Source organism: Capra hircus, chromosome 15, assembly GCF_001704415.2.
Source record: "Capra hircus breed San Clemente chromosome 15, ASM170441v1, whole genome shotgun sequence".
Lineage (NCBI taxonomy): Eukaryota > Metazoa > Chordata > Mammalia > Artiodactyla > Bovidae > Capra > Capra hircus.
This window is the reverse complement of record NC_030822.1, coordinates 31,944,001-31,959,950: the sequence shown is the minus strand read 5'-3', so window position 1 is coordinate 31,959,950 and position 15,950 is coordinate 31,944,001. Positions and strand designations below refer to the sequence as shown.

General features: G+C 50.0%; 2 protein-coding genes across 4 annotated transcripts; both read left to right on the top strand.

The window, feature by feature from the left end:
* LOC102178093 (ecto-ADP-ribosyltransferase 5) lies at window positions 1,342-4,866 on the top strand. Of its 2 annotated transcripts, none has more exons than XM_018059422.1 (4): window positions 1,342-1,642; window positions 2,621-3,344; window positions 3,941-3,973; window positions 4,061-4,866. In XM_018059422.1, exons 1-4 carry the CDS (start codon window positions 1,577-1,579, stop codon window positions 4,162-4,164), a joined length of 927 nt encoding a protein of 308 aa, XP_017914911.1. In that variant the 5' UTR covers window positions 1,342-1,576; the 3' UTR covers window positions 4,165-4,866. The 2 variants fall into 2 exon arrangements, with proteins under 2 accessions (XP_017914911.1, XP_017914910.1); XM_018059421.1 differs by having other exon boundaries at window positions 4,058-4,866.
* On the top strand, window positions 8,216-12,050 carry LOC102169116 (ecto-ADP-ribosyltransferase 5). 2 transcript variants are annotated; one of them, XM_005689868.3, is made up of 6 exons: window positions 8,216-8,340; window positions 8,637-8,844; window positions 9,121-9,280; window positions 10,255-10,978; window positions 11,571-11,603; window positions 11,689-12,050. In XM_005689868.3, exons 3-6 carry the CDS (start codon window positions 9,194-9,196, stop codon window positions 11,793-11,795), a joined length of 951 nt encoding a protein of 316 aa, XP_005689925.2. In that variant the 5' UTR covers window positions 8,216-8,340; window positions 8,637-8,844; window positions 9,121-9,193; the 3' UTR covers window positions 11,796-12,050. The 2 variants fall into 2 exon arrangements, 1 of the variants encoding a protein (XP_005689925.2); XR_001296573.2 differs by lacking the exon at window positions 9,121-9,280 and having other exon boundaries at window positions 10,800-10,978.

The following is a 15,950-nucleotide window of genomic DNA, read 5'->3' as shown; positions in this document are numbered from 1 at the left end:
GGTATTCAAAACACAGAGCTAGGGTATTTATAGGCAAGCCCAGGGAGGTGAGGGTAAGGCTAGTGTTTATAAACAGGTCACCTGAGTCTGAGAGTTAGGGGACTGAGGGTCTGGGGAGGGGCGAGGCTAGCCCCTGAGGATGTGAGAGAGAGCTCTGCATCTGGGTAAGGCTTACTGAAGGGAAGGGGCTTAAAGAGAAAGGAGAAGGGTGGGGGCCCCTCAAATGCTGGAGTACAAGTGACCCAAGCAGTTGGCCAAATGCAAATTGTATGCAAATCAAGGGGCACACAAGAGGTGAACTCTCAGCAGGTATAACTTTCTTGGTCCCCTCAGACTTCTGGTGTGGAGGCTGGGCCGTGGCAGTCACAGATTGCCCAAGGGAAAGACATTTTCACAGTTCTCTTGCTGCAGCCTTGGTCTTGCTAGGAGACAAGGAAGGTCCTGGAGAAAGGCTTTGCAGTCCAAGGGAAGGGGAGTTATAGCTCTCGGCCCTGCTCCCACAGGATGTCTGTTGTTAGGGAAGGGGGGTGTCGGGTCACTGCCTGGGTAGGGGGGCTATAGTTAGCTGTGGACTTGGCAGATCTGCGGGACACTCGGGACAGGAGACACTGCACTCCTGAGCAGACGCCCGGGGCTGCCGCCCAGAACTTTCAGCGCTCCCTCCTGTTCTTGGCCTGCTACCAAATCCAAGGTCGCTCTGCTAGCCACCCAACAGCTCAATAAACTGAGAAAGGAAGTGCTGAGACAAGGAATACGACTTTACGTGGAAAGGCAGCTGACCAAGAAAATGGCAGACTAATGTCTCAACTGACTATCTTATAGGGGTCTGTATTGCCAGGGCTTTTTTTTAGGGCAGAGAAAGAGAGGTGAGGAATGAAGTAAAAAGGCGAAACAGAGAGGGAGAGGCTGGGCAGAAGTAAAGTAAAAAGGGTCCTGAGCTTTACAAAACATCTCAGAGGAAATGCCCAGCCTATGGAAAGGGTATGTTAATCTCTTCTTTTTTTGCAGCCTTTCACTGGCATGGGGGTTAGATTATTTTCCTGTGAGCTGACAGAGGTACTTTAGTTTAATAGTCAGGGTGAGGAGCAGGGTTCTCTGAGGCAGGATTTCATGTATAATTATAGGAACTGAAGCAACAAAAAGCAAGTCAAAGAAACAGTTCCATCCTAGAGTTAGAGCTGACTCCTCTTTCTAACAGGCCTGGGCCGCCTCCAGTTGGGTCTCTGACTCCAGGCCCCTCCTGACTCTAAGTAGAGCCAAATCACCTCCCCTCCTCAAGCCCCACCCCTGCCTTTATCATTCCTGTGCAGATGGCTCTAAGCACTCCGGGTGGCAGGGACAGAGACTAAGGTTGTGCTGGGGTGGAGGTGGGGGATGTTATAATCTAAACCGCACCCGCTCACTTAGACACACCCTTAGACCTGCCCATGCCCTGCCTGGCCAAGTCCTGGGCCAGGGACCCCTCACACTAGAGAAGAAAGGCTCCAAGTTTCTGTCACCATCCCAGCAAAACTGAGAATCCACCATCGCTGGTCCCGCCCTCAGCTGGATCTCACTCTCCAAGTGTCTGAGGATAATGCTGGCTGCTCTACTGATCACCCTCAGCTGCCTCAGCCTCCACAGCCTGGGCAGCCATGGGCAGGTAACTGGGGAGAGCCTTCTGCTGCAGCAAAGGGAACACTTGTGGCGGGGGGGAAACCCAGGGCCTGACTCCTCAAAGCTCCCTCCCAGGAATGCTTCTAGGATGCCATCCTCTGAACCCTCTTCCTATCAGGATCACTGCAGGGAGCCCCAAGTTCCCACTCCATCTCCCAGAACCCTACCTCCACCCACAGGTCCTCCTGTGACCCTCCTTTCTTCATACCCTCCTCCCTCGGGCAGCCTCTAGCTTCCTCCTCTCGCTTCCCTTCTCCCACCCTGGGCCCAGCCTGCACACTCTCCTTAGGGTTACCTGTGTATGACCCTCCTGCAGCCCCTCCCAGACCAGGGCTTGACCTCCTCCCCACTCCCAACCCAGGGTGGAGGATGCCGGCTTCTAGAGCAGGAGAGGACTGAGTCTCAGTACTGACAGGGCCCTGGTGTGGTGTCTACACTCCTGTGTGGGAGAGGGAAGGAGTCTGAGGCTGGGCATGAGGTCAGGTCATTGGAGATTGAGTGCATATTTGTATGTCATCTGCACAGTGAGTCTCAGAGCCAGAAAGGTGCTTGGAGGTCATCCAGCCCCACGTCCCACCACGTGCAGGAACCTCTCTAATGATAGATGACTCCTCTTAGTTAGTACACAGTGAGGATCTATATGCAGTCCTGACAATAACCCTGTGGAGTCAGGAAGTATCCTCAGTGTATAGGGGGAGAACCTGAAGCCCAGAAAAGTTAAGAGGCTTGCCCAAGATCTCACAGTCAGTAGCTGGAGAATTCAGGACTGAACCCATATCTGTCTGACTTCAGTGCCTATTACTTAAGTTTCTGAGCTCTTGACAAATTTCACACTCTAGATATTTGAGCATAGAAATGAGATTCTGTGTTTCTGAACTGATCTGCCCACAGGACCTCTGTTCAGTAGCCTGAATTTACATGCTTTCCTGTGTGGCTCCTCTCTTTCTTTTCTCTGTATGCCCAGGGTATTACCTCCAAGGACCTGGATCTGGCTCCAGACACTTTTGATGATTCCTATGTGGGCTGCTCGGAAGAGATGGAGGACGTGGCAGTCCCTCTGCTACAGAGGGAGATGGCCCACCATACCTGGCTGCGGGTTGCCTGGGAGACAGCTGAGAAGTACTGGGAGCAAAAAAGTCCAGGGCTCAGCCTGCCTCCGGGCTTCAAAACCGAGCATGGAATCGCCATTGTGCTCTACACCAACTCATCCAACACTTTGCACCAGAAGCTGAACGAGGCTGTGCGGACAGGCGGTGGCTCCTGGGAGTCCTACATGAACCAGTTCCACTTCAAGGCCCTGCATTTCTACCTGACCCGGGCCCTGCAGCTGCTGCGGGGTGGTGGGGGCTGCAGCAGGGAACCCGGGCAGATGGTGTTCCGAGGCGTGCGCACAATTCGCTTTGAACCCAAGAGGCTGTGGGACTCTATCCGCTTTGGCCAGTTTGCCTCCAGCTCCCTGAACGAGGCAGTGGCCCGCAGTTTTGGTAATACCACCTTCTTCTCCCTAAGGACTTGCTTTGGGGCCCTGATCCAGGACCTATCTGTCTTTCCTGAGGAGCGTGAGGTGCTGATCCCCCCACATGAAGTCTTCGTGGTTACTGATTTCTTCAAGAATGAAACCCACAGCCTGGTGACTCTCTCCAGCACCGATCACATCTGCAGCCACTTTAACTGCGCCTATCTGGGTGGTGAGCCATGCATGAGGGAAGCAAGACTGGCAGGAGATCCCTGGTTGATTTAAATGTCCAGGGCCTTTCAAGAGACCCCTGAGACTGATTAATGGGGAAGTTGAAGGCCAGAAGTTAGTTGAAGTTATTTTCTTTGTGATTCAGGTTCAGCCACTCAGACAAGGCCCTTTAGGTGTTTACTGCATGTGTGAATATTCTCAGATGATTCTCTAAGTGTCCTCAACATTTTCTTCTGCTATACAGTCTAACAGACCAAAATGCCTGTTTAAGGAGGATGCTAAGCAGAGGAAAGTGGCAGGAGTGCGGCTTCAGATCTCAGGAGGCTCTGGGTGTAGAGGGGCTGACAGGACACGCGGATGCTATTCCCCAGCGCTGAGGAAGGGGCCAAGTGATTGGGGCCAGGGTGGGGCAGGGATGGAAAGGCAAACGGGGAAGATTTCTTGGAAGAAGGAGGAGGAATGGAAGTCAGAAGTATATTTGGGAGAAGGGAAAGCTGGATTGAGATGGGGGGTGGCTTTGCCAGGGCTTGGTGGGAAGGGAAGTTTGGGGTGTGAGGGTTTGTCTACATGGAGGCCTCACTGTGCTGTCTGTTGCAGGGAGGAAGAGGCCGAGATGTGAGTCTGTGCCAAGTGAGTCACCCTCCTGCCCATCTCTCCCTTGCTTTGACTCCCCTGGCCCTGCTGACCATTCACTGCCTTTTCTTCTCTCTCTAGCAGGAGGGCAAGCAGACTCACTCTCCAAGAGGGACTTCTCTCTGCTCTCCTGGCAGACCCTGCTCTTGGCCTCTTGGGGATTCTGGCTCTTAGAAACAAGGATCTGAAAGTTCAAGACCTGCCACTTAGGAGTCCTGGGACAATGTGACCTCCATATGAAGAAGGGAGGCTTTGAAGAGCCTGGAAAAGCAAGAAGGTGGTTTCAGACCAGACCTAGCAGCCATGTCTCCAACCAGGATGTCGGGGGATGCTGCACTGCGATGACATCAAATTTCATGTTTGGTGCGGGGATCAGAGTGTTGGGAAGGGGCTGGAAGGCCAGGAAGTGAAGGCACTGGCAACCCCTTTTCCTCCCCCAGCTGCTGCCCTTCTGTTCTTCCTGTCATCCTGCTCAGGGCACTTGTCGGTTTCCCCTCATCCAGGCCTGTGATGAACATTCCATACCGGGGATGTAGCTCCAAATCCCTTTCTAAAAACCCGCAAATTACCCAATGGCCTCAAACCTTCCTAAGTATCCCAAAGTTCTCCATCCAATGTGCAAAAGTCTGAATGTGTCACCCAAAAATTCAAATACTGGAACCCTAATGCCTGATGTGATGGTATTAGAAGGTGAGTCATGGGGAAATCATTGGTTCATTAGTTCATGAGCCCTAATGACTGGAATTTTGTTCTTGTAATAAAAGACCCCACAGAGCTCCCTAGCAGCTTCCAACCTGTGAGGACCCAGTGGGGAGGTGCTGGTTATGAACCAGGAAAAGGCCTTCATCTTACCAGGGTGGCACCCAGATCTCAAACTTTCAGCCTCCAGCCTCCAGAACTGTTAAAAATAAATGTTTGTTGTTGATAAGTTAACCCACTTCATTGTATTTTTGTTATAGCAGCCTGAACAGACAAAGATAAAAGGTTTCCTGAAACTTTTCCTAATGATTGCTATGACTCTACCACTAACAGCCCAAATTTCCTGTTTCAGAAACAGCTTTTCTTGCCGAGTACCCAGGAGGAGGGTGGTGTGCCCCTTACCTAGACTTTCTCTGTAGTGGGGAAGCTGGTGTTGGTCTCCAGTGACAGTCACCGGGGGAGGAAGAGGGCAGGTTTCTTTTTTATACTGTCAAATTCCACACCCCCTGTGCCTTTCCTACACAGCTGCTCAGAAATGTGACACTCTCCCATCTATTTCTGGATATCTCCTCTAGGCTCAGGAATACTAGCTTCTGCTCAGGGTGCTCTGGGCCAGAGCTCTTCCCATGAAAAAGGGAATCCCTGAATCCAGAGAGAAATCAAGGATTCAAGCTGGAACAAGTGCCTTCCCACTGGGTTTGGTCCTGCATTCAGCATCCCTGGCCTCAGGGAGTATCTCCTTATTGATACTTTCAGATGAGCATGGAGACTCACCTAAGGAGCAAGGAGAGATACCCAGAGTAGGGAGTCTGGGTCCCAACTCCAGCGTTGACTGGCCATGTGATCCAGAGGACTTTCCACTTCACTCCAGACCACTGTTCAATGACTAGATTTGACTCCATCTCTTGGGGTCTTTCTTGGGGTGCTAGGCCTCAGGATAAGTGAAGCAATTCCCCAAAGCCAGAGGATGGAGAGAGGAGAAAACCCTGATACCAACAGGTCTGGCCCCGTGTTGTGTCCCGGCAGGCCTATTTGTCCAGACAGTATGGTATAGTATCTTCTGTTCCAGCAGCTTTCAGCACTCAGGACCCTCTGGGGGAGAGCCATCAGGATATGTAGGTGAGATGCAGTTTTCACAGTAATGGAGAACAGGAGAGTGACTCCTGATTTTTAATCTTGGAGAGCTAAGGGGGGCCAGTCTCACTGGAAGGGAACAAAAAAACCTGTCTTGATCTTCTGTGGTTTTTGACAAGCAGTCTGGTTTTTTGGACTGCCTCTCTTCCTTTTTGTTTATGCTCTTTTGTTTGTGGGATCTCAGCTCCCTGACCAGGGATTAAACCTGGCCCACCGCAGTGAATGCCTAAATCATAACCCCTAGGCCACCAGGGAACTCCCTTGGGATGCCCCCCTTTTCATTTCCTTCTCTCAACCCTGGACACAGCTTGTCTTCGTTTTTGGTCTACAGGAAGCAGGATTCTAGGTGAAGGAAATTCTTTGTCTGGCAAACCTGAGGGGATAGGGGAAAGAAGATGCGTCTGAATTAATGAGCCAGACCAGGACAAGGCCCTAGGGTGAATCTAACCGTCTACGCACACCTCAGACACAGCAAGTAGCAAGTGCATCTATTAAATGCTAGTTTCTGCACCCACAAGTCCTTGGCCACTCTGAAGGAGGAATCCTGCCACCTGCAGAGGCTCACACTACCAGAAAGCTCCTCCCAGAGCTGCTGGCCAATTCCTCAGCTGGCCCCTTCTCTCATTACCTCCTGGGAGGTATCCAAAACTCAGAGCTAGTGTATGTATAGGCAAGCCCAAGGAGGTGAAGGGAAAGGCTAATGTTTATAAACATGGGGTTGCCTGAGTCTGAGAGGTCAGGGGACAGAGGGTCTGGGGAGGGGCAAGGCTGGCCCCTGAGGATGTGAGAGAGAGCTCTGCATCTGAGTAAAGCTTACTGGAGGGAAGAGGTATAAACAGAAAGGAGGCAGGTAGGGGCCATTCAGATGTTGGACAACATATCACCCAACTGTTGGCCATATGCAAATTGTATACGAATAAATAAATGGAATAAACTATATGAAACAACTGACTGGTTCAAAACTGAGAAAGGAGTACAACAAGGCTGTATATTGTCACCCTGTTTATTTAACGTTTATGCAGAGTACATCATATGAAGTGCTGGGTTGGATGATTTACAAGCTGGAATCAAGATTACCAGGAGAAATATCAACAACCTCAGATATGCAGATGATATCATGTTAATGGCAGAAAATGAAGAGGAACTAAAGAGCCTCTTGATGAGGGTGAAAGAGGAGAGTGAAAAGGTCACCTTTAAAACTCAATATTAAAAAAAAACTAATATCAGGGCATCCAGTCCCATCACTTCATGGCAAATAGAAGGGGAAAAGGTGGAAGCAGCAACAGATTTTCTCTTCTTGGGTCTAAAATCACCACAGATGATGACTGCAGGCATGAAATTAGAAGACAAGTGATTCTTGGATGGAATATGACAAACCTAGTGTGTGTGTGTGTGTGTGTGTGAGTCTCTCGGTCATGTCCAACTGTTTGTGACTCCACAGACTGTAGCTCACCAGGCTCCTCTGTGCATGCAATTTTCCAGGTAAGAATACTGAGGTAGGTTGCCATTCCTTTCTCTGGGGGATCTACCCAACCCAAGTTCTTCTGCACTGGGGGCAGATTCTTTACTTTCTGAGCCACCAGGGAAGCCCATGAGAAACCTAGACAGTGTATTAAGAAGCAAAGACATCACTTTGCTGATGAAAGTCCTTATAGTTAAAGCTGTGGTCTTTCCAGTAGTTATGTATGGGAGAGTTGGACCATAAAGAAGGCAGATGGCCAAAGAATTGATGCTTTGGAACTGTGGTGTTGGGGAAGACTCTTCAGAGTCCCTTGGACAGCAAGGAGATCAAACTAGTCAATCCAAAAGGAAATCAACCCTGAATACTCATTGGAAAGACTGATGCTGAAGCTCCAATACTTTGGCCACCTGATGTGAACAGCCAACTCATTGGAAAAGACCCTGATCCTGGGGAAGATTGAAGGCAGAAGGAAAAGAGGGCAACAGAGGATGAGATGGTTGGATGGTATCACCGATTCAATGAACATGAACTTAGGCAAACCCTGGGAGATAGTGAGGGACTGGGAGGCCTGGCCTGCTGCAGTCCATGGGGTCGCAAAGAGTCGGACACGACTTAGTGACTCAAGAAGTGCACAACAAGTGCACGAGTGGCGGCCTCTCAGCAGGCAGAACCCTCTTGGTTCCCTTGGCCTAGTGCCTTGGAGTCCCAACCATGGCCGAAAGGGCCCACCCAAGGGAGAGACCACATCTCACAATTCTCCTCCTCTAGCTCTGGTTTGCAGGAAGGAAAGTATCCTGGAGATAGACCTCGCAGTCCCTGGAGAGGGAAGTTATCCATTCCCCCCACTCCGCTGTCTGTTGTTGGGGAAGAGAGGTATGGGTATCGGGTTACCACGTTGATGCTATAGTTAGCCTCGGACTTTGTTGACCTTCGGGACTCCCGGACTCCCGTTCACAGTACAGCGCAGCGCCTGTGCAGACTTCAGCCCCTGCCACCCAGAAGCTTCAGTTCTCCTTCCCTCTCTCGACCTGTTATCAAGTCCAAGCTCACTCTGCTTGCCGCCTGACAGGTCAATAAATCTGAGAAATGAGGTGTTGAGGCAAGGAATATGACTTTATTTAGAAAGTCTGTTGGTTGAGAAGATGGCAGACTAATGTCTCAATCTAACTACCTTATCGGGGTCTGTATGCCAGGTTCTTTTATAAAAGAGCGGGCTGGGGGAGGTGAAGAACAAGGTCAAATGGCAGAATAGAGAGGGGGAGGCAGTGAGGAAGTTAAGTGAAAAGGGCTGTTAGTCTTACAAAACATCTTGCAGGAAACGCCCAGCCGGTAGAAAAAGTGTGCTAATCTCTCCTTTTTTTGCAGCCATTCACTGGTGGAAGGCTCAGCTTCTCTTCCTGTGAGCTGAACAGAGGTATTTTAGTTTAACAGTCAGGCAGAGTGGCAGGGTTCTCTGAGGCAGGACTCTATGTGTGATTATAAAACCTGAAGCAACAAAAAGCAAGCCAAAGAAACAGTTCCATCGTGGAATCAGAACTGGCTCTTCCTTCTAATAGGCCTCTGCTGCCTCCAGGTGGGTCCCTGACCCTGTCCCCTCCCCACTCCAGCAGAGCCATTATTGCCCTTCTACTTTATCATTCCTGGGCAGATGGCTCTGAGAACCCCAGGAATCAGGAGGCGGGGCATACAGGCTATGGTTGTGCTGGGGTGGAAGTGGGGGATGATATAATCCAAGCTGAGTCCACTCATTTAGACGTGCCCTTGGACCAGTCCGTGCACTGCCGGGCCAAGTCCTGGACCAGGGATCCCTCCCACCAGAGAAAAAAGGCTCCAAGTCTCTGTCCCCCAGCCCACTGAAGCCAAGAAAGACCATTGCTGGTCCCACCTTCATCTGGATCTCACCCTCCAAGAATCCAGCAAGAATGATACAGGCAACTCTGCTGATAAGCCTCAGCTGCCTCAGCCTCTACACCCTTGGCAGTGGTGTCCGCCGTTATGACCCTGGGCAGGTAAGTGGGGAGAGCCTTCTGCTGCAGCAAAAGGAATACTTGGTGGGGTGGGACCCAGGGCCTGACTCCTCAAAGATCCCTCCCAGGGACGCTTCTCTAGCATGTCATCCTCTGAACCTGCTTCCTCTCAGGAACCTCCACACCCCCAGGGAGCCCCAAGTTCCCACTCCATCTCCCAGAACCCCACCTCCACCCACAGGTCCTCCTGTGACCCTCCTGCCTTCATACCCTCCTCCCTCGGGCAGCCTCCAGCTTCCTCCTCTCACTTCCCATCTTCCACCTGGGGCCCAGCCTGCACACTCTCCTTAGGGTTACCTGTGTACGGCCCTCCGGCAGCCCCTCCCAGACCAGGGCTTGACCTCCTCCCCACTCCCACCCCAGGGTGGAGGATGCAGGCTTCTAAAGCAGGAGAGGATTGAGTCTCTGAGCTGACAGGGCCCTGGTGTGGTGTCTGCACACCTGTGTGGGAGAGGGAAGGAGTCTGAGGCTGGGCGTGGGGTCAGGTCGTTAGAGATTGAGTGCATATTCGCATGTCACTTGCACACAGTCTTAAAGCCAGAATAGTGCTTGGAAGTCACCCAGCGCCACATTCCACCCAGTGCAGGAACCTCTCTAATGATAGATGACCCCTTTTAGTTAGTTAGGATCTATATGCAGTCCTGAAAATAACCCTGTGAGGTTGAAAGTATATTGAGTTTATAAGTGGAGAACTTGAAGCCCAGAAAAGTTAAGAGACTTGCCCAAGATCTTACAGGCAGTAGGTGGTGAATTCAGGATTTGAACCAATGTCTCTCTGACTTCATTGACTGTTATTGAAACCCCTGAGCTCTTGCCAAATATCAGACTCCAGATATTTGAGCATAGAAATGAGATTCTGGGTTTCTGAAAAATCTGTGTCCAGGACCTTAGTCCAGTACCCTGAACTTATACAATTTTCTGTGTGGCCCCTTTCTTCCTTACCTCCGTATGCCCAGGGTGTTACCATCCAGTACTTGAGCCTGGCTCCAGATACATTCGATGATGCCTATGTGGGCTGCTCAGAGGAGATGGAGGAGAAAGCAGTGCTTCTGTTAGAGAAGGAGATGGCCAACCATACTCGGTTGCGGGAGTCCTGGGAGACAGCCCAGAAGGCCTGGGAGCAAAAACGTCCAGGGCTTATTCTGCCTCCTGGCTTCAGAAACCAGCACGGAATCGCCATCATGGTCTACACCAACTCATCCAACACTTTGTACCGGGAGCTGAACCGGGCTGTGCGGACTGGCGGTGGCTCCTGGGAGTCCTACATGAGCCACTTCCCTTTCAAGGCCCTGCATTTCTACCTGACCCGGGCCCTGCAGCTGCTGCGGAGTGGTGGGGGCTGCAGCAGGGAACCTGGGCAGATGGTGTTTCGTGGCGTGCGCAGGATTCACTTTGAACCCAAGAGTGTGGGGGACTCTATCCGCTTGGGCCAGTTTGCCTCCAGCTCACTGGATGAGACAGTGGCCCGTAGATTTGGTAATGCCACTTTCTTCTCTCTAAGGACTTGCTCTGGAGCCCCCATCCAGGCCCTGTCTGTCTTTCCTGAGGAGCGTGAGGTGCTGATCCCCCCATATGAAGTCTTCGTGGTGACGAATTTCTCTAAGGATGGAAACAAAAGCCTGGTGACTCTCTCCAGCAGTGATCAGATGTGCAGCCACTTTAACTGCGCCTATCTGGGTGGTGAGCCATGCATGAGGGAAGCAGGACTGCCAGGAGGTCCCCAGTTGATTTCAGTCCCGAGGGCCTTCAAGAGACCCACGTCATTCATGAGGACGTTGAGGGCCAGAAGCTGGTTGGAGATATTCTTTCTCTGTGACTCAGGTTCTGCCAGCTCAGTGGCAGTCAGATAAATGTTTTCTGCATGTGTGAATATTCTTAGATGATTTTCCAAATGTTCTCAAAATTTTCCTCCTGCTACACAGTCTAATAGACCAAAAGAACCTGGTTAAGGAGGGCAATAAGCAGAGGAAAGTGGCAGGAGCACTTCTTCAGATCTCAGGAGGCCATGGGCATAGTGGGTTGATGGGACCCACATGTGCTATTCCCCAGAGCTGAGGCAGGACAGAGTGACTGAGCCAGGGTGGGGCAGGGATGGAAAGGCGAAAAGGGAAGATTTACTGGAAGAAGGAGGAGAAATGGAAGTCAGAAGTATATTTGGGAGAAGGGGAAGATGGATTGAATTGCGAATAGTTGTACCAGGGCCTGGTGGGAAGGGAAGTTTGGGGTGTGACGGTCTGTCTACCTAGAGGCCTCACTGTGGTGTCTTTTGCAGAGAAGAAGAGGCCGAGCTGTGAGTCTATGCCAAGTGAGTCATCCTCGGGTCCCTCCCTTGGCTGTTTGACTCCCCCATGGCCCTGCTGACCATTCACTGCCTTTTCTTCTCTCTCCAGTTGGAGGGCAGGGAGACTCACTCTCCAGGAGGGCCTTCTCTCTGCTCTCCTGGAAGACCCTGCTCTTGGCCTCTTGGGGGTTCCAGCTCTTAGGAGCTGGGCTCTGAAAATTCAGTGCCTGCTACTTAGGAGTCCTGGCAACATGTGACCTCTAGATGAAGAAAGGAGGCTTCAAAGAGCTTGGAGAAGCAAGAAGGTGGTTTCAGACCCAGACCTAGCAGCCATGTCTTCAACCAGGATATTGGGGAATTTGAGCCCATGGTAGGGTGGAGGGAGCCCCGCTCTGTGGTGGGGACCCCGGGAACAAGCAAGGGTAGTGCTGTGATGGCCACTCCATTAAACAGAGCTGCATTGTGATGACATCAAATTTCATGACTGCTTTGTTTCATGAGACTGGACTCTCTGCCCGCTTTGGTCTTATGGGACTCAGGGACTAAAATGAATGACTTCTTGATCACTTTTAGACATGGTCCAGGTGCAGACCCTTGTCACACACCATAGCCTGCAACCCCAGATGCTTTAATAGACAGAGATTCCTCACAACAGCCCGGAAGGCAGGAAGGGGGACAGACATTTTCTTCAGCTGTTTGTCTGACAAGAAATGCAGAGCCAAGGAAGGAAGTCAGAGAGGTTGTTTTCAAACCAGGACCCCTGCACCCACCCCCTAGCCCTCATCTCAGTTCCATCAAAAGTCTGAAGGAGCTCAAAGTAGGATCCTAAGGCCAGGATATCGGGTCCCCAGAGCAAGTCATTTCTGTGTGTCCTCTCCCACCACGCTTCATTTCGGCGTTGGCAATCTCAAAACATCATGAGACAGAGATTAACACACACTCTGGATGAAAGTGAAGGAGGAGAGTGAAAAAGTTGGCTTCAAGCTCAACATTCAGAAAACTATGATCATGGCATCTGGTCCCATCACTTCATGGGAAATAGATGGGGAAACAGTGGAAACAGTGTCAGACTTTTTTGGGGGGGCTCCAAAATCACCGCAGATGGTGATTGCAGCCATGAGATTAAAAGACGCTTACTCCTTGGAAGGAAAGTTATGACCAACCTAGATAGCATATTTAAAAGCAGAGACATTACTTTGCCAACAAAAGTCCATCTAGTCAAGGCCATGGTTTTTCCAGTAGTCATGTATGGATGTGAGAGTTGGACAGTGAAGAAAGCTGAGCCCGGAAGAATTGATGCTTTTGAACTGTGTTGTTGGAGAAGACTCTTAAAGACTCCCTTGGACTGCAAGAAGATCCAACCAGTCCATCCTAAAGGAGATCAGTCCTGGAAGGACTGATGTTGAAGCTGAAACTCCAATACTTTGGCCACCTCATGCAAAGAGTTGACTCATGGAAAAGGCCCTAATGCTGGGAGGGATTGAGGGCAGGAGGAGAAGGGGACGACCGAGGATGAGATGGCTGGATGGCATCACCAACTCGATGGACATGGGTTTGGGTAGACTCTGGGAGTTGATGATGGAAAGGGAGGCCTAGCGTGCTGCCATTCATGGGGTCACAAAGAGTCGGACACGACTGAGCGACTAAACTGAACTGAACTGAACTGGAGACATTTGCACTCCAGAGCAGAGAATTTATTGAGGCAAGAAGAGCAGCAGTGGTGCCTATGAAGTGACCCCTGCCCTCAGCTGTCTAGGCTGCTCTAGTCAGCAACAGAACAAGGGACCCTCCTCTTGCATCAGGTCCCCTGGAAGACCCTGCTGGGCATTGAGGTCTGCCTCCTGGGACAGGTCCCCAGCCCCCTCTGATTCTTGTTCCTGGTACACTAACATGTGATCTGGGGAGGAGGGTCCAGACTCCCCAGAAGCTGGAGCCTGAGCCCCTTCCCTCTAGTGTCCAGAAACCCAGTTTCTGAGGACCCCTGGGACCCCACCAACCCTGGCACAACTCCAGGGTCTCATGGATGGGGGGCTCCAGGTTCCAGAAGCTGTTGTGCACTTGAGTGATGGAGTGACTGAGGATGATGGCTTGTTTGGTGGCCAGCGTGGCCCTGCCTCCCCCAGAACCTGCTGCACACCTGCTACCTCACTTTGCAGTCAAGACACCGTCTTGGTCAGCTCTGTCAATCTGTTGCCCAGGTCTGGGGGGTGGGAGTAGAGATGGAGGGGTTCTCTCTGAAGGTGAGTCTACTCTGGTCCATTTCCACCTTCAACACAACCCCAGGGGAGGGTATGCCCAGGGATCCTGAGACAGAACTGGAGGAAGTGAGGGACTGGCACTGGGTTGTGGGCCAGGTGAGCAGGCTGTGTCAGGGTGGATGAATCAGCAGGGTGGTGTGGTTCAGAGACACCAAGAAGGAATGTCTTATGGACCAGACAGGGGGTCATGAGTCATAGAGGTGGAAATTTCTAGTGGATCCAGAGGGTCCTCCTTCATGCCTGCAACCATTGAAAGTGAAGTCGCTCAGTCATGTCCAACTCTTTTCGATGCCACGGACTGTAGCCTGCCAGGCTCCTGCATCCATGGGATTTTCCAAGCAAGAATACTGGAGTGGGCTTCTATTTCCTTCTCCAGGGGATTTTCTCCACCCAGGGACTGAACCCGGATCTCCCACAATGCAGGCAGACTCTTTACCATCTGAGCCACTAGGGACCAGGACCCTAAGATGATTTCACTTAGGGACCTCCAGGTTGTGAGTTTAGAGGGGCTGGATAGGGGTGAGTCCAGAGGGTAGTGCTTCCCCATGGAAGCTCCCTACACCCTGGTGGTGGGCATGCTGAGGGCCTGAAGTGGCTCCAAGAAGGTGCCCCTGGCTTGGGTCAAGAGAGGAACAGACAGTTTCAATTTGGTGGTTTCGTTTCATTTTATTTCCAAGAAATGAGTGTTTATTGTGTATGAATGAATCACAGAGCCCAAGTTCCCCTTTGCTTCCTCTTCCTCCATGTCCCTCTTCTCACTTTTACCCCTGCCTACTGCTCTCGTGCTAATGGTACCATTTAAGACCTTTTTGGATGCACTACCAGTAATATAATATTAAATATATATGTACACAGTTGTCTGTACAGCCTATTTTTGTTTTTTGTTTTATCTTCTTTTACTTTCTTAAAGAAATTTTTATTAACTCATTTTTATTTTATTAAGTTTATTAACATTAATTTTATTAACTTTATTAAAATTTATTAATAAATTGTATTAATTCATTCATTTATTTGGCTACACCAGGTCTTAGTTGTGACAGGCAGGATCTTTTTTGCGGAATGTTTTTTTTTTAATTAATTTATTCTTTATTGAAGGATAATTGCTTTACAGAATTTTGTTGTTTTCTGTCTACCCTCAGCATGAATCAGTCATAGGTATACATATATCCCCCCCTCTTTTGAAACTTCCTCCCATCTCCTTCCCCATCCCACCCCTCTAGGTTGATACCGAGCCCCTGTTTGAGTTTCCTGAGTCATATAGCAAATTCTCGTTGGCTATTTTATATACTGTAATGTAAGTTTCCATGTTACTCTTTCTATACATCTCACCCTCTCCTTCCCTCTCCCCAGGTCTATAAGTCTATTCTCTACGCCTGTTTCCCCACTGCTGCCCTGTAAATAAATTCTTCAGCACCATTTTTCTAGATTCCGTATATATGCATTAGAATACAATATTTGTCTTTCTTTTTCTGACTTACTTTGCTCTGTATAATAGGTTCTAGGTTCATCCACCTCTTCAGAACTGACTCAAATGTGTTCCTTTCTATGGCTGAGAAATATTCCATTGTGTATATGAACCACAACTTCTTTATCCATTCATCTGTCAGTGGACATCTAGGTTGATTCCATGTTCTAGCTATTATTAAGAGTGCTGCAATGAACATTGGGGTACATGTGTCTTTTTCAGTTTTGGTTTCCTCGGGGTATATGCCTAGGAGTGGGATTGCTGGGTTATATGGTCGTTTTTTCCTAGTTTTTTAAGGAATCTCCACACTGTCCTCCAAAGTGGCTGTATCAATTTACATTCCCAATAACAGTGCAAGAGCATCCCCTTTTCTCCACACCCTCGCCAGCATTTATTGTTTGTAGACTTTTTGATGTTTGCCATTCTGACCAATGTGCAGTGATATCTCATTGTGCTTTCGATTTGCATTTCCCTAATAAAGAGGGATGCTGAACATCTTTTCATGTGTTTGTTGGCCATCTGTATATCTTCTTTGGAGAAATGTCTGTTTAGGTCTTTTCCCACTTTTTGATTGGGTTGTTTGTTTTTCTGGTATTCAGTTGTATGAGCTGCTTGTATATTTTGGAAATTAATCCTCCGTCAGTTGTT